This window comes from Gracilinanus agilis, chromosome 4 (genome assembly GCF_016433145.1).
Source record: "Gracilinanus agilis isolate LMUSP501 chromosome 4, AgileGrace, whole genome shotgun sequence".
Taxonomy (NCBI): domain Eukaryota; kingdom Metazoa; phylum Chordata; class Mammalia; order Didelphimorphia; family Didelphidae; genus Gracilinanus; species Gracilinanus agilis.
In genome coordinates, this window is record NC_058133.1 from 96,455,557 (window position 1) to 96,481,107 (window position 25,551).

General features: G+C 34.5%; 1 protein-coding gene across 1 annotated transcript in view; it reads right to left on the bottom strand.

Moving 5' to 3' along the window:
- KCNT2 (potassium sodium-activated channel subfamily T member 2) overlaps window positions 1–25,551 on the bottom strand; it is a 549,106-nt gene that overhangs the window by 103,588 nt on the left and 419,967 nt on the right. Inside the window, exons 20-21 of the mRNA XM_044674907.1 lie at window positions 6,935–7,006; window positions 2,281–2,415 (exon numbers count right to left, since the gene is read on the bottom strand). Of these exons, the coding sequence (XP_044530842.1) occupies window positions 2,281–2,415; window positions 6,935–7,006 (207 nt within the window). The remainder of the gene's footprint in view (window positions 1–2,280; window positions 2,416–6,934; window positions 7,007–25,551) is intronic.

A 25,551-nucleotide genomic window follows, 5' to 3' on the forward strand; every position in this document is an offset into this window, starting at 1 on the left:
TTAAAAAACTTGAAATTGAGCAAATTAAAAATCCCCAGATGAAAACTAAATTAGAAATACTAAAAATTAAGGGAGAAATTAATAAAAAAAATTAATAGAAATAGAATACCTAAGTTATCCCATTTCAGAAAAAGAAATTGAACAAGCCATCAAAGAATTCCCTAAGAAAAAATCACCAGGGCCTGATGGATTCACCAGTGAATTCTATCAAACATTCAAAGGACAACTAATCCCAATACTATACGAATTATTTGATATGATAAGCAAAGAAGGAGTCCTACCAAATTCCTTTTATGACACAAATATGGTACTGATTCCAAAGCCAGGGAGATCAAAAACCGAGAAAGAAAACTACAGACCAATCTCCCTAATGAACATAGATGCAAAAATCTTAAATAGAATACTAGCTAAGAGACTCCAGCAAGTGATCAAGAGGGTTATCCACCATGATCAGGTGGGATTTATACCAGGAATGCAAGGATGGTTCATCATTAGGAAAACCATCCACATAATTGACCATATTAACAATCTAAGAAACAAAAATTACATGATTATCTCAATAGATGCTGAAAAAGCCTTTGACAAAATACAACATCCATTCCTATTGAAAACACTGGAAAGTATAGGAATAGAAGGACCTTTCCTAAAAATAATAAACAGTATATATCTAAAACCATCAACAAGCATCACATGCAATGGGGATAAATTAGAAGCCTTCCCAATAAGATCAGGAGTGAAACAAGGATGCCCATTATCACCTCTATTATTTAACATTGTACTTGAAATGCTAGTATTAGCAATTAGAGAAGAAAAAGAAATTGAAGGTATCAAAATAGGCAATGAGGAGACTAAGCTATCACTCTTTGCAGATGATATGATGGTCTACTTAAAATATTCTAGAGAACCAACTAAGAAGCTTGTAGAAATAATCAACAACTTTAGCAAAGTTGCAGGAATCAAAATGAATGCACATAAATCATCAGCATTTCTATATATTTCCAACACATCACAGCAACAAGAGGTAGAAAGCAAAACACCATTCAAAATCACACTAGACAATATAAAATACTTAGGAATCTATCTACCAAAACAAACATAGAAATTATATGAAAACAACTACAAAACACTTTCCAAACAATTAAAACTAGATCTTAACAATTGGAAAAACATTGATTGCTCATGGATAGGACAAGCTAACATAATAAAAATGAGCATTCTACCCAAATTAATTTACCTATTTAGTGCCATAACTATCAAGCTACCAAAAACTTTTTCACTGAATTAGAAAAAGCTATAACAAATTTCATTTGAAATAACAAAAGATCAAGAAATCAAGGGAAATAATGAAAAAAAATGTGAACGAAGGGGGCCTAGCATTACCAGATATTAAACTATACTATAAATCACCTCCATTTTAAATAACTTCACAATCCTTGAATGATTCTTATTTTCACAGAATATGTTATATTTGTTACATCTGTGATTTTACTTTCAAGGATTACTCTGTCATTAACTGTTTTATGCTATGAATTAACATACATATCCATTTATACCTGACATTGTGACCATCCAAAAAGAATTAAGGCCAAAGGATTTTTGTGTTATTTCTTACTCTTTAAAGTGATGCCTAAGCTAATATTGATTGATTGTCTTTTTCAATATGATGGAACCCCATTATATATTCAAGAAAGTATATGAGCAAATATGAGAGGATACAATGATTATCTTTCCCCCTTATGAAGGGAATTTGTCTCAAATTACCCATCACTGAAGGACAACTGAGAAGGAAAATTTAGATTTCTAGAATGATCACCATGCAAATTGCTTAACTTTAATTTTAATTTCAGAATATTTGAAATAAATTATATATATATGTGTGTATTAAATGTGAATATGCACTAACATGTAAATATATGCATGTATATATAGATAGATACATATATACATATGGTTGTATGCATTGTGTATATAGTTTAAAACTGGATTAAGACATTTGATATGCCATGTATTTGTTCCCAATAATAAAGGAATTATAACCTTGACCGTGTGTGTGTGTGTGTGTGTGTGTGTGTGTGTGTGTGTGTGTGTGTTACCCAGGTTCATGGAGCACAACTATTTTCAGGACAAGACTGTAACTTTATTTTCTTTCTAGAAGATATAACCAAAAAATAGAAAGTCAACTTCTTATATCTACCATTCATAAATACAGATCTACAAGTTTTTTATATTTTTTTGACCTCCAAGCTGTATGAGGAAAAGATGGATTTTTCTCACACTTACCTAAAGAGAGTTTGCACATTAACAATAGTTTTGGCATCAGCCATGTAGTCTTCCTCAGCACTCATAGTACTCTCTTTATCCACAACCACCATGTTGGCAGCAAAGGTCACTCCACACCTGAGCAAGTCATCTAAGCTTTTGTAAAATAAAGAGATAGAAATGAACTTTTAAAAATATTATAATATTAGAATCCATGTTTAAAAGCTTGCTTATCGTAAAAGTTTTAATTGCTTCATCTGGCTCCTATCCAATTATCCTTAAATTTATAGGAGTTAATGGTTTCACAGAAGGTGTACTAATAGAACTATCTAGGATTCCTGCTATTATAAAGGGTTTCTCAAAAATCTTAGGGCAATTTTAAACTAGCTAAAACTTTCATGAACATTTTGAGGCACTCTGTATTTGTTGCAAATGTCAAAGAAATTATCATCACCATGAAAGTAATATTAGAGATGAATTTCATTTTCCTTGATTTCAGTTATTCAAAAATGTGCATTTTAAAAGGTTGATCAATATGGACAAATGAAATAAAAATGCCAAGTATTTCACAAAAATGGTTAAAAAAAGGGGGCAGCTGGGTAGCTCAGTGGAGTGAGAGTCAGGCCTAGAGACAGGAGGTCCTAGGTTCAAACCCGGCCTCAGCCACTTCCCAGCTGTGTGACCCTGGGCAAGTCACTTGATCCCCATTGCCCACCCTTACCAATCTTCCACCTCTGAGACAATACACTGAAGTACAAGGGTTTAAAAAAAAACAAACAAAAAAAAATGGTAATAAAATGGAAATTTTAGAACTGTACTATAGAAACAAAATAAAATTTCAAAAATTCAATATTTTAACTTTTTATTTGTAAAGATATTTGGAATTTAAGAGCAAATTATTAATACATTAGTTTGAGAAAGGTCAAATGACAAGACTAAAGAAGAAAATTAATTTTCATTTTGTAAAACATGGTTCCTTTCTTATATGTAAATTTGCAAAAGAGGTTAAAAAAAAACAGGCTCATGACAGGCCTCCTATTAAGCAGATGATAATACATATCCTGAGTATAGTTTGATGTATCAGCACAGAAAATTAGAATGTGTAAGCAAAATAAAAGGACGTTTTACCTAAACAACCTGAATTTGGCTATACAGAGTTAACAGATTTCCAAACAAATTCTTTTTTGCTATAATTTGAAGCAGACTGCATGCTGAAATTAATACTCAGCTCTATCACTTTCAAATTCAACCTTTACTCTAGTGTTCTATTAATTTTGAAATCATTTGCTATTATGAAAATCCCAGTGGAGAAATAGTACTTCTATTGCCTTTTTTCCATACAAACCAAGTTGAGGGGGTAAAGCATTAGAGGGAGTCACTTGTTTAGAAAGTACAAACATTCCTTTAGCATGAAGTCTGTTGAAGTCATGTGTGGAGAGATGGGCTAATGGATGTTCCTGTCTTTTCTGATTCAAAATAGAATATGTAAAAACTAAAGAGTTATTTTTTGAATAATTAGTTGAAGTTAAAGCTCCTTGAGGATCTTTTCTAAGTATATGATTAGTTGGGTTAACCATATGTTATTGTTGTGAATCAATTTCCTTTTATGAAAATTCAAGGTAGTCAGGATTTCTTACTCTGATATAAGGTGAGAGGGTATTACCAAAGCCTTGGGCCCAAGCTCACCAGGAGTAGTCCAGAAAAAAATATTTCTCTTGAATCAGGAACAAGGTTCTGTGGCAGGGATTTTATGGCTAAAACTGTGGAAACAGAATGTTATTCCAAATAAATCTCCTGTGGAAAAAGGGGCCAGGACCAAAATACCCCACAAAATGATGACCTGAAATTTTAACTACCTAGGAATACCTAGGAATTCCTTAATCTAGGAAATTTAGACTTGGCCATAAATCTACCAAAATAGATAAATAGGAAAGGATAGATGGAAAATGAAAGTGATAGTTATTTGTTCACAATGAAAATGATATCTAAGCAGCTTATGTGCCTTCAATCCATCTTACTGAATAGCCATGACAACCATCTTTCAACAATTTTCTCAGTCTGTTTTTGTCTTGTTTCCCTTACATATCATATTTTTTTAAAAAGGTAAAGAAAACTAAGTATAAATTGGGTACTTATTCTGCCTGGGGAGTAATACATTAACAAGAATAAATAACATAAAAATAGCTCTTTTTTCATTAAAGAACAAGTTTACCTATGAATAAAAATGAATGAATAAACCCTTGAATTATATTAATTCTTTAATCATTCATTGATAAATATGGTATTTAGTGGAAATTTTTATTTCAGTTTTGTCAACATTACGAACTTTAAAACAACTTTAAGAAATAAATAGGGGGCAACTGGGTAGCTTAGTATATTGAGAGCCAGGCCTAGAGATGGGAGGTCCTAGATTGAAATCTGACCTCAGACACTTCCTATCTGTGTGACCCTGGGCAAGTCACTTGATTCCCCATTGCCTAGTCTTTACCACTCTTCTGCCTTAGAACCAATACACAATATTGATTCTAACATGGAAAGTAAGGGTTTCAAAAAACAGAAAGGAATATCCATTTCTAAAATGTATGAGATAATTATCAATTTTCATGATAGATATACATTAGTCAGAACTAGGGCCAAGGAGTTTAGTAATTATTATTAAATAGTATTTGAAAAAATGACAAATGAATAGAAGGAAGTAATTAGCACCTAGCACAATGAGTTGCACATAGGAGTTACTCATTGTCTGAATTATTACATTTCTAATCATCACTAAGGCTTTTCCTGTTCATGTGTTGAACATTTCCAATTGCTAAATAACTGTTTTCTAATTCTTTTTTTATGATTAACTCTATTGTCTTTCCTTGAGGGGAAGCTAGCTACTTCTTACCTACATACATTTACTCTTCCCAGTTATACTTGTAAGTGGACATAGAGAAGGATATTTTTAAAAGGCAATGATTACTAGTACTAAAACTTTATCTCAGAGATGGTTATAATAAGGTGAAATTCTGCACAGCTCGGCTGCCATATGCTTTTCCAAGCCTTTGGGTGGCTTTGACTACATGACCAGGGAGGACCTTTCCTAATATATAATTTCATGCCATTCACTGATATAACATTCTAAGTTATCTGATAGAAAAAAGCAGAAAAAGTCATAACATAGGCATTCGGGTTAGCCTTCCCAAAATAGCCTAATATTGTGAATTTTCTAATACCAGAATACCATTTCCTAGAATAACCCAAATTGATCTTCCATACTAGAGGCAGGTATATATACATGCATATGTATTTGGATGTGTGCATGTATAAATAGATGAGTAGAAAGGTTTTTATCGTCTATCATAAAGGTTAGCTTTTGGAAAAATAATATAAAACATACAAATAAACAAAAAAAGCTCTGATCTGCATTCTTGATCCTCTGGAATGAGAAAAATATCATTGTATTCCATAATAAAAACAAGCAAAAAAAAACCCTATCAATGATTCACTGTCCCTTTTAGTTTCTTCATATATTAAAAATTACTAAGACTATCAAAGTATCTTTGAAAAAATAGCAACGTTTACCATTTAGATGTGGGATAGACACTCAATTTTTAAAATGAATGTGTATGTTTAAGTTTTAATTCATTTATAATTTTAATAAGTTCTTAATACGGAAATGCATCACAATGTAAAAGGTATAGCCACAATGAAAGAAAATATATACATATATATATACATATATATATAAATATAGTCTCTTAATGGTTTTAAATTCAAAGTAACTGACAAAACTTTTAATAAATACTAGTTGTCACGTTGAAAGATGAATCTGCCCAATTTTTAAAGGACTCAAGCATTAAAAGCCATTGAGCAATCAAAAGTAAAACATGAAGTTTTGCTTCCCCTTTTCTGCTTGGGGAAGGTGTTTCAGCTGAGATTAATAAAGCAAAAATGAATTTTATGCTTTTTACATGGCTACACATTTAATGGTATCATTAGTCTAACCTTTTGTATTTTAAAAAGTCAATTCATAATTATTTGCATTTTAATTCTTACCCAATGTAAGACATATTATAGTTTATTTAAGGAATAATTTAACCTTTGGAAATTTTAGCCACTGTGATATCTGTGATATAGGGCTTAGGAATATACAGTGAATATCAGAAGAATTCTTAGTATTCCAACTTGAAAATAAAAATAATTGGTGCATATATAAATATATACACAAAAATATATACATATAAAATATATTTTCTTTTAATTGGATTGTTAAATAAAAGTGTTGGGGGATTCTATGAAATCTTAGATAATTCTATCAAATGCATACTGAAATCTCAAGAATGTTTTCCCCCATCAGCATATAATAGGCATTGTCAACATTATTATGTCACTATTATAAAAATTCCCAGATTTTAATTCAACCAAAGATACAACATTCAAGCAAGCTTTGGAAATTGAGCAAAACTGGACATGCAACAAATAATCTTAATTTATTATTGACTGCAGGATTCAATTCTGAGCCAAAATTTTGAATCCAATAACTAAAATGCTAGAACATTAACTATCCATGCAAAATGTAGGACCTTTGAAATACGGGCATTGCACCACACAATAATCATGCAGATACAAAGCACAGCACACAACAAACACAGAACACTACAATGTTTAGTGTGCCAAGGATTATGTCACCTACTTGTCAATAGAGCCCACCATGTAGTAAACCATTGGAAACCAACAGATGGCATCCAGAAAATGCATATCTGGCCTACGTAACAGATGGGTTACAAAATGAAACACATTACAATAGTTGTACCACTTCAAAGGAAATCTAGTCAAGTTGGATTATTTTACATTGACAAAAATGATGATCACATATATTTAAGAGAATAAAGCAATATCTAAGTTTTATTATTTCATCAGAAACTATATCTTATACTTAAAAAGAATGAGAAAAAACAAAATGCACCTGAAAATATTTTTAAAAACTGATATTGAAGCTTCTAATACAGAAATAATATGGCACATTCCTATAGAAATATTCATATGATAAAATCTATCTGATAACTAATAGTCATTAGTGGGGAAATATTTTTTCTTGAATAAAATATTGAAGCTATTTGAGAAAACATTGAATTACTGATTTTTTCTCATAAAAATCTATGAAATTTAGATCATATTTGCATTTTACATTAATCTAAAGAGAAAATTCCCATAAAGGTATGAAAAATGAAATCTGATTATTTAATATAGATGAATGTATAACTTTTGACATATATACATAAATACATATATATGTGTGAATGATGGCAGGAGAAAAATTTGTATTCTGAAGTAAATAAAAAGGCATAATAATTCCAAAAGCAATATTAAAAAGCTATATGAAAATTGATACCAGTTCTAAATTTAATTATTCCTTTGCATAGGTTACACAGTTTAATTTGAGGAAGTGGTAACAATACTCTCACAACAGCAATCTGTCAGTTATTAACATTAAATTTGGAGAAGTAAAAAAAAGTAAGCTTTAGATTAATTATGAGATGGAAAGTAATTGCGTTTCCTACAAAATAAGCTAAGATTTCCATAGTAAACTAGTGATATACATAGATTTATGTATCTGTATATGAATATATGTGTATAAACCTATATCATGTAAACATGTATGAATATATATGTGCATTAACCCTAGAGTAGCATTTGTGTGTGTATTTATGTGAATGCACACATATTACTCTGATTTAAAACAGCAGAGGGCACTCTTGTTTATATTATTAAATTCCATCTTTTGGATTCATTCTTAATAAAATTTAAAGAAATAAGGATTGATGCATTTTTATAGATTTCCTTTTTTAAAAAAATAATTCAGTATAATTAAAAGTATCAGTACAATATGTCCAAAAGACTGTCACATAATACTAAAATATACAGTCCTGAGGGCTTCCTGAGGATTTTTCTTTGGACATTGAAACCCTGATTCCCTGGTCAAAGATTCCATCACTTCTCACCTAGCAAGACTTCAATCATCAAGTCTGCTAAGTGTTTAGACTCCATTTTGGGAGCGATCTCTTAGGCTCCTTCCTCCATTACCCAACCTTGCTGAGAGACCCTTTACAGGTTGACTTGCAATTATAGAAAAGTATAGAAATAGGAAATAGAAATAGAAACTGAAGGAGAAGAGGGGAGGGGAGACTCTTAGGAGTGGGACCCCAAAGGTCCCCACCTGAGTGAAGAACCCCATAGAAATAGAGAAGAGGGTACCCCAAAATGCCTCTGCCCTTCACCCCTTTCCTTTAACCCCTGAATTGCAAATAATAAAAGCCATTCATCAGTCAGATAACGTTCCAGAGTGCCTGAGAAATGAGGGGGAGGGGAATCACAGCTTGGTCAGGCTGCCTCCATCTTGAAGCCAGACTACTCGCTGTGAAGTTGACTGATCTTGGGGGAGGCTTGCGTGAACCCCACCTTCATTCAGAATTGTATTGGGGTCTCCCATAACTCATATTATAAGGAAGCCTAGCCCCCAACTCTTGTGGGGTACCACAACCACCCAGGTCACCCAGTTTTGGGGTAACACCCCCTCAAAGTCTCTCGGTGCATATTGGGAAGAAGGGGAGAGCTAGAAGAGAGTCTTACCTCATAGATCCTCTCTATCTCCCCTCCATCCCTAACATTTGGGTACTGGCTCTCATTATTCTTACAATACATATGTTCAAATTCTGACTATAACACTTTTTACCTGTGTTTCTTTGAACAACTTCCTTAATTGTTATGTGAATCAATTTACTCAACTGTAAATTAAAGGGATTAAATGGCTTCTAAAGTTCCTCCCATCTCTATGAGCCTACTGATGATAAATTCTCTCATAGGAACTTTTTTCATAAGTGTACACTAATGCTGGGAATTTTTTATAGGCAACTACAATTAAATAAATTCTACATGTTCTTTTTGTGTATAGTTATACATATATACACATGCACATGTTTAAAATTCTATGATCCAATACACATACAAACATATACAGATAGAATTATAAAATACATGACAATTAATTAAAAATTTAAGTAAGCTCTTTCTCTAGAGTTTTATAATACCAGGGAAATGGGACAGAGTAGCATCTCTCCAATGTGAAATTTGATATTAATTAATACCAAGCTGTTTTTATCATCTTGATATACACACACATTAAGTTTTCACAAATCATCACCACTATGCACAAAAATACAAAGAATCATTTAAATAACACAAAAATATTTCATTGAAATGGTCTTCAGAAATTTTTGATGATTTCTTTTTTTGACCATTTCCCTTTTTTTATGGTCTGAGATCATATTCATCTTTACATTATCTTTGAAGAAGTAATTTTAAGACAATTAATAATGTAAATTTCATATGTCTAAGGATATGATGTTTTAATCTATTCAATAATGATTTTTTCTAAGCAAAGGTATAATGATAGTAGCAAAGTAGTGACCATGGAGACAAGAAACCTATCTTCTAGTCAAGCTCTGATACAATATTAGTTTATGGCCTTGGATACAATCATGTGAAATATTTATACTTCATTTTGCTCAACTATAAAGTAAGGCACTGTTGAAATATATGAGCCTTATAAGGTTTCTTGAGGTCTTAACAAGTCTAAAGGTTTTATCATATTGATTTGTGCTTTTACATGGTCATTATAAATGATTTACCTATCTCTCTAACAAATCAGATCAAGTAGTGGCTCTTTTTGAAATATTTTTATCATTCTTTTTGTTGTTATTCATATGTAAACATATTAAAATTACTTATTAAAAATCAAATAAGGTAATTTTAAAAAGTATTTAATAAAGTGGCTGATAGAGTAGGCTCACAGTATAAGCAGATAAGTGCTTATTCTCCTCTCTGTCCTTAAAATAAATTAGATTCTCTATTCTATGCATTATTATTATTATTATTATTATTATTATTATTATTTAGTCTTTAACTTCATACTGAGAAGTATTTCTAGGCACTCTACTTTGAATCTGAAATGATTGTTTCAAAAGCAAACCAAATGTTATTTTTATAGAAAATTACTGAAATAACAATACTCTTGAGAGGAAGGTATTGTTTTTACAATGTGATAACACTGAAAATACAACAAAATATCAGTAACAGAACAAGAAGGATCTGAGATTTTCTTAAAGTGCAGAATCCTTCACTCGTGGCAATAGCACACCCATGACTTATATGGAGAAAAATTGCACAGAAAGGGTTTGGAATGTTGAAGAAACAGAGGACTGACAAAGAGGCAGTTGGAAGGGGGAGGGGAGAGAGACTGGAGAAAGTGACAGTTGCTCTCTCTGGGGAACACTCTTGCCTAGACCTCAGGACAAGAGGGAGCTCTCTGCCTCTCAGGATAGAAACTACTTCTATTCCTGGGATTTTCCCAACTGTTTCTCTTCCTGGAGTCCTGTGGATCATGCCATCAACTAAAAGGATTCTGAAGGGGCTGCTTGAACTATTACACTGATCTTTAGAGCAGTGGCCCAAAGAGACCAGCTAACCCAGCTCTGAAGGTCAGAAACTATTTTCCTCTTAATCTCTACTGCTAAAGACTTTGAACTTATAAAAGCTAGCATAAATATAATACAAATTAGGAAGAAAAGAAATGTCCATAAGTCTGTGAACCCTGGGCTCAGCTCAGACTCTGACAAAGACTTGAAAACCAATCTGTGCTTAACGTTGAAGGCAATCCCTAAATTTCCTCTATCCTAATCCCTTCCCTTGAAGACTAGTTATTAAACCAACTTTAGTTAAATAAACACAGACAGATAATCATTTGTAAGGGTGAAGGGAGCCTGAAGGGACAATCCATTGGCTCCCTGAAAAAGTCAGTTAGGGTTGCTCTGAGGGTTAGCTAATCAACACTCTTGGCTAACCTCAGTAACACTATTCCAGGGTTTCCCTTTATGATATATCTTTGTAAGAGAGTTTTCTTACACTTAGTGGAAAAGTCCAAGAGAAATCAACATTCAGAACAGATAGACTGAGAAGAAAGTAGAGTTTTCCATGTTATCGTTTTATCACCAAAACCCTGAAATAACCACTGTTCCATGAAAAATATTATACAATGTAAATGGCAGCTTAAACAAGATTTATCATCATTACTTGATGAATTAGAAACTAAACTCTACCCAAAGACCTTGCTGATATAATAACAATGATAGCTGAGACAATCCAATCTGTGGGCTGTAACATCAATGACAAACATATTTGTGATGTCAAAAATGCCATCGATAGTGATGCTATGTAATATCCAGGTAGCTGGGAGCCATAGAGGAAAAAAGGAGATTATTTCAATAAATGAACACTTGACAAAAATAAAATAAAAAACTGACATTAAATGAGTTGTACTTGATTACAACAGTTAGAAGAAGCAGCATTTGAATTTAGACCTTCTTAATCCCAATTTTTGAAATTTTACTAGATAACCTCTATCAGCCATAGTAATTAATTAGAATTAGAATGAAAATTATATATTTAGAACTTGAAGGGAATTTAGAAGCTACCTCTTTCCTACCCTACCTCTCCTAGATCACCTATCCCTACCTCCCACCCAAAAATCTTTCAATTTTCAACACTTCAATATTAAAATTCTTCTAAAGGTCATGGAAACATACTTAGTATTTATAATTATATTACATGGTAAGTGATAACTTTGTGATAAAGTATTTTTAAACCCATTACTGAATGCTGTTGGAAATTTGTTATTTATTTATAGTCAAGTTTTATTTATTGTAAAAGTAACCATTATAATCAAGCTTTTTTCATTGTAACCAAGCTTTAAGGCTTTGAAGTTAAGAGTATAATTGTGCAGACCTAATGCCAATCCTCAGTAAGTGAGCAAAACAAGATGCCAATTGAGGGAGATAAGAAACATAAATACAGGATGATTTAACCTGATTTCAATGTGTTCATAGTACTGGGCTCCAAGGATATGGAGAGTGGTAGATAAGGAATCTTCTGGAAAAAGTTAACAAAGGTTGACTAAATCTATGCCCCCTCTCTTCATAATCTCTAGTTTGGGAGGGAACTCTGGACTTAGAGGATGTTGGCTTAATTTGGGTAGTCCAATGACCATGATGCCAAAAGAATTCTTGCTTAATTTGTGTTCTAGTCACCATGATGGGTTAAGACTCATGATCAGGTGGTCAGACACTATAATTAAGAATCAATCACAATCTTAGATTGGGGGAATTTCTGATTACTTATGTAACTGAATAATTATGTAACAACTAAACTGTATTAAAGAACTTATTATTGGTAACCACTAGCCTTCCAATAGAGACGAGTTCAGACCATTTAAAGTGCCTCACTCATTATAAATTTATTATGACATCTGAAAAACAAATCAGTCAAATAAAGTAGGGAAAACAAATAAAATGATAGACAAAAAGTGTGAAGTTCAAGTACCTGATTAGTTGAACTAAAAGATTTTTTAAAAGAAAGTCTCCAAGATGTTCGATGGTTTATTAGTGGAATCTATATTAAAAGACATGATTACGAATTATGCAGAATAAGAAGTACCATAAGGATTGTATTTTGATCAAGGAAAAGACTACTCGTCATCAAATTTTTAAAGTAGAAGCTTTTTGTCCCACCAGAACTAAAAGATCCTGAGACTATGTTCCTTTAAATATTGATGTCTATAAATATGGTAGTATAATGAAAGACTTTTGTACTCTAGAATTAGAATATCTCTATCACTATGATTTTTAATTTCATTTTTTCTCAATGAAGAAAAATCTATTTTCTCTCCTCCAACATTCTTTGATTGGGGGTGGGGATGTTGTAATAAATATGGTCAATCAAGTAAAACTAATTCCTACATTGGTCAAATCCAAAAAATATAGGTGTCAATATGAACTCTGAGTCCATCACCCCTCTATCAGAAGGTGGGCAGCATGTATCATCATGAATCAGTGGAATTGTAAGTGGACATTATGGTGATCAAACTTTACTCTTGATCAGTTTGTATAAATCTGAAGTTTCTCTAAAATCATCTCCTTCATCATTTCTTACAGCACAATATAATTCATGTACATTAATATATATCATATTTTGTTATTTCCCAAATGCTGGTGGCCATAAATGAATGAATGTGTGAATATTTTTCTTCTTTCTTTGGTATACATTTCTATTAGTGGTATAGCTAGGTTAAAAGTTATGTACTCTATAAAATTTTGAACCATAGTAAAATATTGTTCAAAATGCTTTGTTTTCCTTTAATAAAAAGTATGAGCCAATGGTAAATGCTATATTTATATTAACTATGTTATAAAAACAAAAATAATTATCAATACAACTAATAAAATGGAAGTCAATGGAAAGTATGAAACCACTTTTTGTGACACCATTTTCCTAAGAACTTTTCTGTAAGGGCAAAATTTATTGAAAAAATGCTGAAGCAATGAACTTTTAAGGACTAGTAAAATGTGGAACACTTCTAGGGGACTGGGAAAGAGATAGTTGATAAAGCAATTGAAAATTAGAGGTGGGCAATGACTGAAGGGACCCGATGCTGAGAAGAGATGGAAGGGTATGGTTTCAAGGTGAACAAGGATAGGAATTGACTTTGGCATGAAGAAGGGACACCTTATTCTCTGAGTCTGAAGAAAAGTAAGAGCAAATATAAAATGATCATGAGGAGATTTAAAGTGTAATTTTGGAGAGAAGAGGGAGTTGGTGAGTGGCTCACTTTTTTTCTGTAAAATATAATGCAATATCCTCCCCTTAGGAGGACTAAGAAAATGGCTATAGAGGAGAAAACCAGGTTGAGAATCAATGATGTGGAGAGTAAATGAAGGCCCAAGTGAAACTAGAAAATAAAAATACAAAGTTGACTGAGTCAACACAGTTGCACAACTGTGTTGTACAAGCTGTTTTCTCCAACAACATTCAGCAACAACTAAGTAAGAGGGGGCAGCTGGGTAGCTCAGTGGATTGAGAGCCAGGCCTAGAGATGGGAGGTCCTAGGTTCAAAACCGGCCTCAGGCACTTCCCAGCTGTGTGACCCTGGGCAAGTCACTTGACCCCCATTGCCTACCCTTACCAATCTTCCACCTATAAGTCAATACACAGAAGTTAAGGGTTTAAAATTAAAAACAAACAAACAAACAACTAAGTAAGAAAAAATGGAAATTGGAGGTACAATCCAAGGTTAGAATTTATAAATGGATATGTATCAATAGGACAAGAAGGCAAGGGATTCAAGATTAGAGGGATGTAAAAAGTTGAATTTATTATAGGATAAAGATTCTTAAGTGAGGAAAGTGAGACTAGAGCAGAAATTATGGACCATTGAAGCAGAGAATAGAGGAATGACTCTAGTTTAAGGCGGAGAAATGATATATAGGATTATATGGAAGGATAGGTGTAGATGGGTCATATAAAGAAATTTCAGTTATGGATTGAGGAGGAAGAATAATAAGAGGCAGTGATGAGATCAGAACTATGACTAGCACAGTCTACTGCTCAGGTAAAGTGAGATAAGAAACAATAGGAATCAAAGATGCTAACATAAGAAACAAAGATACTTGAGGGGGCTTCTGTATGCAAACTAAAGTTCCTAAGAATAAGGACAAGATGAGAGAAGAAAAAATATTAACAGAATATATTAACAGAAGCTAAATTGGTGGGTCACTTGAGTTTAGGAGATATGTTTTGCAAATGGGCTAAAGAAGATTCAATGTCTGCTTTCAGACTGCCCTAATATGTTGATCTCACAAGAAGAGAGCATGCTGCCTAAGGAGGGACAAACCAATCCAAGTTAAAACTGCCATGCACCTCAGAAACTTCCCAGCTGTGTGACCCTGGGTAAGTGACTTGACCCCCATTGCCCACCCTTATCACTCTTCCACCTAGAAGCCAATATACAGAAGTTAAGGGTTTAAAAAAACTGCCATGCCAGTTATTCTTAGGATCAAGCCTGTGAGTGTTCAATTTAATTTCATCCCATCTATTTCTTTTTAACATCCTCTTTCCAAGTACTCTATGGCATACTCAAAGCCTACTTTTTTCTATTCTTCTTCCTGGTGAATGGGGATTGTTTTAGTCTCATCATTTTTTGTTAGTGGCTAGGATGGGAAGAGAGAAGGAGGAGGAGATCAGAGAATAATAAATAATTGCTGAGAGAAACAGAGGAAAGTCAATTTGCAAGAATAACCTAACTAGATCATTACGCTCCCTATCACAGTCTGGGAAAACAAGTAAAGCAAGCAAAAAGCCAATTTAAAAACCAATCACTCCATCAACACACATTTGTTAATACTATGTAGTAAAAGAAAATTATTCACAATAACAGAAACAATTGTTATCAAAAAAGAAAGTATATAAGCTGAGTAGGTGGGTGTGAGGAAGGATAAAGGGGAATAAGGGATTATAAGGTGATTGGAGGAGGAATGAAGGTATGGGAAAGTTTAGGAGATAAGGGAAATGGGGTATGTAGGAGAGGGCAGCTCAAACAGGTTTATTTCCAGAGGTATGAGACAAAGAATACAGGGAGGAAACTAGGGCCAGTAAGAAACATTTAGGCTTGACTGGAGGGTTTCTCTTGTTACTTTCAAAGTCTCTTGAGGGAGGGGTCGAGGGGGCCCCTCTCTGCTAGTCAAACTGATGGCTAAAGGAAGTCATGAAGGTGGGTACTTCCTGTCAAGATGGATGCCCCAGTTGTCTCAAGAAATAAAGGAAAATGATTCTTTCCTCTTGGCCCTTGTCTTAATTTTCGACACAATGACTCACCACAGGGTTTGAATAGGTAATAAGGGGATTTATTAATGCCAGGGTCAGTCGGAAGGGCAGAGGGGTTCAGGATTTCTAATTGATGCTAGGGAGAGGGGTGAGGGTGGGGGATGGGTCACGGAGAGGTTTAGACAGAGAGAGAGAGCCCGGCTCTCCCAGTCAGGAAGATTTGACTGCCTTTTAAATAAAGTCTTTATCAAACCTAGGGATAACTTATTTGAGGATACTCCAATTATCTAAAGAAACTAAAACCCACTATGTTCAATCACCAAGCCCTCCCTTCCAACCAGAACCCAAAGAAAATCAGGGAAGGGGAGGGATGGAGATGGTAGATTAGGGAGAGCTTCAGAGAAATGAGATAGGTCCAAATTTCCCCAAAACAAAATAAGCACAGGCCAAGGCCAAAGCAATTAGGCCAAAGCCAAAAGGCCAAAGCAAAAGCCTCCAGCCACAACGAAAGCCAGAAAGCAAAAGCCCGGTCAGTGGGAACTTCACCTCTATTTATAGCTTTAAGTTCTAACTGACTTTCTGAACATTCTAAGATGTTTAACTGACTTTTTGTGACCATTAGAAATTACAGAAGCAAAAAGTTTCTGTTAGTCACCTTTCACACAATGTATGATAGTCAACTGTGAATGATTTCAAGATTATCAGCAACTCAAGCTTCCAAGACAACTCTAAGAGACTCATGATTAAAAAAAAATGTTATTTCACTGACACAGAAGGAACTGATAGTCTGAATGCAGAGTAAAGCAAACAACTTTTTACTTTATTTCTTTCATGAGTTTTGTGTTATGTGTCTTCTTTCACAACATGACAAATATGTAAATATGTACTGCATGATAGCACATGTATATCCTTTATCATATTATATTCTTAATCATACCTACATCATATCATCAGTCTTGGTAGGGGAAGAGAAGGGAAAAAAGGTGAAAGAAAGCATGGATAACAAAACGTCAGAAAAAAGTTTTATAATATAATAATAATAAAAAGATAAAGACTCCAAAAACTGACCAAAAAAGCTACTACTCTGTTCTAGACACTGTAATAGGCACCAGGGATACAAAACCAAAAATTTTTAAAACCTCAGTCTCAAGAAGCAAACAACAATGCACATAAAAATCATATTAAGAATATGTGCGGGACAGCTGAGTAGCTCAGTGGATTAAGGGTCAGGCCTAGAGACAGGAGGTCCTGCGTTCAGACCTGGCCTCAGATACTTCCCAACTGTGTGACCCTGGGCAAGTCACTTGACCCCCATTGCCCACCCTTACCACTCGTCCAACTAGGAGCCAATGCACAGAAGTTAAGGGTTTTAAAAAAAAGAATATGTACAAGTTAATCATACCTGAGTAAGATTGCCCCTGGCACCTAAGAGTATCAGGGAAGCCTAAACAGGTGACCGCACTTGAACTATGCTGAAATGAATCTAGGATTCCAAGAGATGGAGATGAGGAAGAAGTAAAATTAGGAGCACAAGGAACAGGCAGTGCAAAGGCAATGAGATGGAAAATTTAGTGTGAGTAACATTTAGAAGGCTGGAAGTATGTGTAGGAGAATAATATGTAATAAAGAAAAAAGAATAAAGTCAGGCTGTGAAAAGCCTTAAATTTCATACAGAACATTTATATTTGATGCCATAGGTAATAGAGGACTAATAGAATTTATTGAGGGATGGGGTAGTATAGTCTGACCAGCATTGTTGAACAATTTTTTTTTATTATATACATAGTAACCACCACAAAAAAATAAATAAACAAATGGAAAAAATATGTGCAAAACCACAAACTCCACATAATTTACAATTTTTTGGAAAATATGTAAATTACATATGTGTGTTAATATAAACATCTGCTTTTAAGTTCCCTCTGAATTTGTATTATCAGGAACTTTTTTCCTCTTGATTTTGCGGCTTTTATTTTTGTATGTAATCATAATATGTTTTATTCTTATTATCATTCCTTCTCTTTTTATCTCTTCATGTATTTCCCTTATTTTTATTTCTATTATTTGTCATTTGAAATAACATAATATAGTCCATTACCTTCAAATATCAGAATCTATTTAGCCATTTTCCCAATCAATGCTATTTTCCAGTTATTTTGTCATTATAAATAAACCTTTCAAATATGTTTTAATAAATACACAGGTTTTTTTATTCTCTTGATGATTCCCTAAAGGCCTTTGGGGCCCTTACAGCTTAAGGGATTAATTCTAGAAATGAGATCCTAAGAATAATGACCATGAAGAGTTTTATGGTTCTTAATGTATATTTCCATCTTGCTTTCTAAAAAAAGAAATTCACAGCTGCTTTAGCAATGTAATATTAGGCCTGTTTCTCTGTTTTCCTATCAGCATTTAATTTGGTCAACTTAACCCATCTGGTTCTAAGTTAACATACTTTACCAGGGTCATATTTAACTAGATTGGTCCTTAGGCAGCAATCTGTTGCCATGACCATACTGTTTTCAAAACCAAGTCTTTCTAGCTTGGTCATACTCAGTGGAGTCTGTTCCAATGTCACAACCACTCAGGAATATATTATTACCTGCATAATATGATGAGTGTTAAAGTAGACTTTTGTTGAATATCTATGTTCTCTCAATCATTTTTATCCCACTAGAAACTATGTTTGGATTATATGTATGCTCAGATTTAGATTTCCTAGTAGCCTCATATAGGTGTGGTGGGGAGGGGGCTCTCTAGCTTTCTATCATGTTTAACTTATCTAGAATTGTATTCATCTTCTTAACTTATTTCTTTTTTATTTTTTGGTTAGATTTATCTAGTTCCAAGAGAGAAAAAATTTAAAGTCCCTTGCTTTTATTATATTATCATTTATTTCCATTTGCATCATTTAATTTATCCTTTAAAAATCTGGATGCTATAACTCTTGGTGCATACAGGTCCAATATTGATAATGATTCATTATCCATAATACTTTCCAAATAAAATACTTACCCTGCTCATTCCTTCTAATTATATCAATTTTAACCCCAACTCTGTAAGGTCATAACTACAATTCCTGCATTCTCTGGATCAGTCAAGGCATAATATTCTGCTCCACACCCTCATTTTACTTTATATGTGTCTCTCATTTTTAGTGTATTTTTTTTGTAAATGTATGACATTGTCAGGTCCTGTTTTTTTTAATCCTTCCAGCTATCCATTTTTTTTCCTCATGAGTGAATTCATCCCATTTACACTTAGTGTCATACTTACTAACTGTGCATTTCCATCTACTTGTTCCTCCTTGCTGTTTGACCCACTCTTCCTTTCTTTCCACTGTATCCCTCCTCAGATGTCCAGTTTCCTTTGACCAGTATTTCTCCAATTCACACTGCTTCCTAGAATTCCTCCTTATCCTTTCTCTTTGCCCTCCCAGTTCCAAATTAGCCCATCTTGCCAAGGGTGCCTCCATTATCCCTTTTGTCTTACCTTATTCGTTTTGTCCACCTTTACAAAAAAAATCTTCCTCATCCCACCAACCATGCCCTCCTACTTCTTGATATGAGTTCAGTTCTAAAAATCCCTCCCTGATCTTCTCCTGACTCCCTCCTCTATCCACTCACTTTGCCCCACTAATCCTTGATATGTACTCGCTTCTAGTTATCTCTCCTTTCCCTCCCTTTTCTTACTCTTTTGCCCTCCTTTCTCTTAAACCATCTTCTCTTCTCTTATTCCCTCTATCCACAAAGGATAGCCCCCAGTCCCTCCCTTATCCTATCCCCCTTTCCTCCTGATTCTTTGTACATTAAGAAGATTTTTACCTTTCTAATTATGTAGGCTTCTCACTTTTTTCCAGGTCTGATGGGAGTAGATTCTAGTATTGCCAGTCCTCCACCTCTTCCTCCCCTTCTCCATGGCAGTTCTTCCACTAATTCCTCCACAATACAAGATAGCCATTCTACTCTAACTCTGCCTGGCATATTTCTCTACCATTTTCACTCATCCCATACTTTCACCTCAATCCTGAGTCTTCCATTCATGCATGCCCCTTCAAAATATCCAGGCAATGATGGCACTCCCTAGGGACTATAGATGAGATTTTTCCATACAGGAATCAAACAATTTGACCTTTTGGGTTCTTATGATTAGTCTTTTATCATTACCTTTGTATGTTTCTCATGGATTAAATTTTCAGCTGAATTCTGGTTTTTCACCAGTACTAGTTGAGACCCCTCTTTTTCATTAAATATCCTTTTTATCTTTCATAATAATGCTCATTTTGCAAGATATCTTGTTCTTGGTTGTAAGCCCAGTTTTTTGCTCAACAAAATTCTCCATTTCATATTCTCTATTCTTTAAATGTTGTGGCCACTAAGTATTAAGTTATTCTGACTGTAGCTTGAAAGTTTTTAAGTTTTTTTTCTAGATGTTCATAATATTTTCTCCTTAACTAAAGGCTATGGAACTTAGCAATAATGTCCTATGCATTTTTATTTTTGGGTCTCTTTGAAGTATGATTGGCAGATTCTTTCAATTTCTACTTTACCCTCTGATTCAACAACTTCTGGGCAGTTTTCCTTGAGGATTTCTTGGGAGCATGGTATCTAAGCTCTTTTATCACAGCTTTCTAAGAGTCCAATTATTCTTATATTGTCTCACTGTGATCTATTTTCCATGTCAGTTGTTTTTGTGATAAGATGTTTCATATTCCATTCTATTATTTTCCATTTTTATTTTGCTTTCTTATTTCTCAGTTTCTTAGGAAATCATTACCTCACCCTTGTCTAATTTTAGTTCTTAATAAGTTTTTTCTTCGATGATTTTCTATATCTCCTTTCCCATTTGGGTTATCTCTCTTCCATAATTTTCTTGATTTTCTTGCATTGTTCTTTTTTCCCTAAATTTTTCTCAATATTTCTCATTTGTTTTTTGAGGTCTTTTTAAAAGTTCTTCCAAAAACTCTTTTTGACCTTGTGGCCATTTATTTTATTTCTTTGCCATTTTCGAAGTAGGTGTTTTTACTTCGCTGTCCTCTGAGTTTGAGCTAAGGTCTTCTCTGTCCTCATACTAGCTACCAATAGTTGGGCTTCTTTTCCTTTGTTTGCTATTCATTTTTAATTGTTTATTTGTTATTTTAGTGGCCAGGCCAATAGACTTAATTATGGGCTTTTTGCTGGAATCCCAGGGGTCTGACACCTCAGGTTTCACAATTTTTTGTATGTTTCTTTTCTCCTGGGTTCTACTATTTAGTTACTCTTTTATTTAAGTCCATAATTAGATGTATTCTTGGTTCCCTCTTTGGTTAGGCATTCTAACCAAAGCCTATAGGCAAATCTGCCACTGTATCTACAAACAGTCAGTCTACCATCCCCTGTGGCAGCAACCAAGGACTCCACTCTCCTGGGAATGACTACAGCCAACAGAGCCATAGGTCCTCAGCAACTATACTCACATTTGCCAATGCATGCTCCTTCCTGTCCTCTCCTAGTGCTACAGTCCAGGATAGAGGAGGTGTCTTGGACCTCCACGGTTCCTTGTTTGTTTGGAATAAGGCTTGAGTTCCTGTCCTCATAGCCCGACACCCATAGTCTCTGTGACGTCCACTCTTTCAATCCCCAGCTGAGGGCAAACAGAAGTCTCTGAAGCCGAGGGTACAACAGACACAGCAACTTCCAGGGCCCTATGCCGGTGGATTCCAATGGTATCCTCTAGTATGCAAGCTCCTAGGTTCAGCAAACAAGGTCAGGTTGCTGGTCCTGTCAGGGGTTTTCTTGTGGATTCCACTGTTTGGTCTATGCCTGCCTCCAAGATATGAGGAGATGGGACTAAGGCCAGGGAGGCTGAAACCTTTATCCCTAGTTATCCCTGGCTGTTGTTTCACTCCTAACTCCTGCCTGGTTTTGCCACTTTTAGTGTTTTGACTCTGTGGAGTTATTTTCATTGGTTTTGGGAGGGGTATTATGAGAGTGAGAAATCATTATACCCTACTCTTCCATCTTCCCACAATGCATCATGACATCATTTTAAAAAATACCACTTTGGTAGCTCTATGAACAACAGACCTACAATGACTACATTTTGTTAAGAAAAGATGCTTTCAATAGTCCATAAAGAAAAAGAGAGAACAGGTCAAGTTTGAGTTTGGCTAAGAAAGGTTAAGAAAGAAAGTGTAATTCCAGAAGTAAACCCAGGAGAATCAAAAGGAAGGAGATTAAGACAAAAGGCTTGAAACCCAAGAGAAAAGTTTGGCAATGTAAGTGTCCATGTGAGTTTGTGTGTGTGTTTATTTGTTTATTGTGATAATGAAATTAAATCTACTCTGCCCATCTTTAGATTTAATCACCAAAGGTGAGAACATCCCCACTTAATTCACAAGTTGGGAGGTCTGTGACCCAGGTGTGCTAGAGTGGTTGATGAATCAGAATTGACTGATTGCCCCCTGGGCAGTACTAGGAAAAGCATGATTGGACAGGTAAACTAAGAGGAAGGCACAGGAAGTGAGGAAAGAAATGGCCTGGATAAATTAAGAGAACTTCTGGGGTTCAGTCCCTTTTGAGTCTTCTTGTTGGTGTCTTGGATCTGGAGAAGCTCTCTTCTGGTTATTGCTTGGATGTGGAGGAGCACTGGACCTGGGACCCTGAGACCTTGGTGAGACTGCTCTAAATCTCTCTCTTAGAACTACATGTGGTGAGTAAAGAAGGCTGACTCCTTTAACCTCCCAGGAGGTACTAGCCTCTGGGAGGCTCCCTTCATTGGGAGAAGCCTTTGTGAATAAACCCCTTGTTAATTGACTTTTAGGCTCTAGCTGAGCCTCTGGAGCCTTACTGGAGTAAAGCCCAGACTTGAATACAAATCTCTTACTCTACCCTTGTCTCATCTCTCTACTTTCACTCTCTCCTATATTTTGTAAATAAATTACTAAAATCATTTTAAGAATTGATATTTATTCAGTTCCTTGGCAACCACACCTTTAAATATTAATATATCCAATCAAAAAACCCTTTTTTCCCTTTTACAGTTTGAATAGGTAGGTAGATAGATGACTGTAAGGAAGAAAGATAAAAGGAAAGAAGATAGATAGATGGTAGATAACTTAGAGACCCTCTTGGCAAGAACATTTCTTCCCCAATTTCATGAATAGTGAATTTACAGTGTGATAGCCACAATCAAGTCATGGCAGAAAGACCAAGTTGCTGGAGCACCAGAATAAAAAAAAATCTGATAAGATTAACCTTCAAATGGCTTTGTCATGGAAATCTACCAGCAAAAAGGCAGGCCCAAGCTCTGCCAATGCTTTGGTATACCAGCCTTCAGACATGAAGGGAAGTCAATAAGCATTTATAAAGCAACTATTACATGCCAACTACTGTGCTTAGCACTTCCTTATGGCACAGATCTTTTGTTAGATGCTAAGAGCTGATGATAATCCTTGGCCTGTTCCTTTTAAATTTCCTCCCAGAATCCAGGTCACCTCATCAGAGAATAGATTACTTTTCAAGGAGAGTGTGCACATTCAGGTAGAATCTGATTGATGACTAAGATATAAAATGCTTTTCTGTGTTCCACAAAATAAATTAACTTTTGTAAGAAGGAAATTTAATTAAGCAGCTCCTCATTTGTATTAGCTTAAGAATCCTTTCATTTTGATACTTTGTAACTGTGTGATTTATAGTAAGAATATAGTCCCAGGGAAGAGCCTGTGTAAGTAACCAGATTAAGAATGTGGTCCCAGGATAACATCTGAGTTATAATTATAAGCTTGTACTGTTATAGTAATTTTAAGTGTGTGTTGTCATATTAATCATAAGTAAGTTATTATGTTAATCCTAAGTGTGTGAATCCATTTTATAATGTACTCTCTATTAAAACAATTCATGTAAAAAGTTACAGGGACCAGAAGGTCACCTTAGTAAGCTCATGAAGACCAGGAGATCTGTAAATGGTTTCAAACAACTTCTGTGAGGAAGCTGGGGACAAACACAAAACTATAAAAGTGCGTTGTGTGTTTTGCAATTTGGACTCTCAGATTCAACCAAAGAATCTGTAGACTTCTGGCCTAGTAATTTCTCTGCTCACAATAAAGCCAGATCTTTGCCCAGAAGAGTCTCCCAGCATCTCATTTCTACACTTTCTAATTTTTGGGAACCATATCCTCAGTAGGTACAAGGCTCATGACCTACAATTAAAAAAGCAGGTCCAAAACATCCTGCCACATGTGAGAGGAGAGACAAGACAGAATGGCCCTTGAGAGTATCCTTAGCATCCTCTCAGGCTATCTGGGATTAAACAGTCATTTCCTATTTTACCTTTCCTCCTTTTCCTATAAGTTTCCTGTCAGGAGACAATTATCTTAAGACCATCAAGGTATAGTTTTACCCCAACTCCAGTTTAACAAATGAGGAACTGAGGCCTAGCAAGAATAAGTGATTTGCCCAACATCATTCAGATATTAATGTCCTTTGGTCTAGTAAAGTCAAAGAACTTTAAGACCCAAGGAAGGCATTAGAGTCATGAGACATCAGCAGATCACACTGTTGTAGTTCACATGGAAGATTTTGTCAGTAGATAAATTGCTTTTAAAAACTATTAATGTAATAATATTCAACAAATAAAAACATTTTAATGTGAAATGGGCAAGAAAGTTTATGAGAAATTAAACTTCTTTTAATTTGTTTTTTAAAAAGTAAATATGCTATATTTAACAATGTAGTGACATGGTTGTGCTCTTTGGGTTCTCTATTCCTTTTTGCTTTCTTCTTTATTATTTTGAAAATATTTAGTGATATCTTTTTGTTTAGGTGGTTTTTTTAACTTGGCTCAAACTACCTCTTATTTGGAGTTTATCTGAAAGATCAAACCCAACCACAATCACAAGTGCTAGTTCTGATTGTTTTATTATCACCTCCTACTTCCCACAACTCACCTAATATGTCTCTCCCTGAACAACACAAATCTATAACCACTAATTTGACAATAGTAGAGACATGGTGTCCTCTACTTACCACTAAGTCATGCAAGCTTTAAGTTATATAAACTAAATCCCCTACTCAGACTCTCCAAACCTCTTGTCAGAATACATAGATAGACCTGATTATTTATGCTACATTATATGAAGGAAAGGAACTTTCCCACCATTTATAGACAACTTTGGCCTCATGTCTCAGTGATTCTCAGGTGGTGCCTCCTAATCGAGTCTGTATCTACCCTCAAAATGGAAGAGCCAGCTTTCAAAATCATTTGGCCAAAGGCCTCTCTAATAAAGAAACAAAAACACTCACCCACCTAATTTTCCAAATTTAATTCAGGGGTATGTATTGGAATTTGCACATGAACCTAAATTGGTGCACCATGTAATTTCAATGAACCAATCTAACATTTCTGAATAAATGAAAATAATAAAAATTAAGGAACCCAAAGAATGTACATTTCTTGTTTTACGCACAGTGGCATAATTCTTCCTATTTATTTAAGATGATGTTCCAGAGTCTAAAAGAAGAATGAAACCTTATTATGTGTCTCCACTAATTAATGGTTCTTTAGAAAGAGGACAAAATTTCCAGTTTCTGTGGAGATTTTCTGGGCTGGTTGATTAATTTA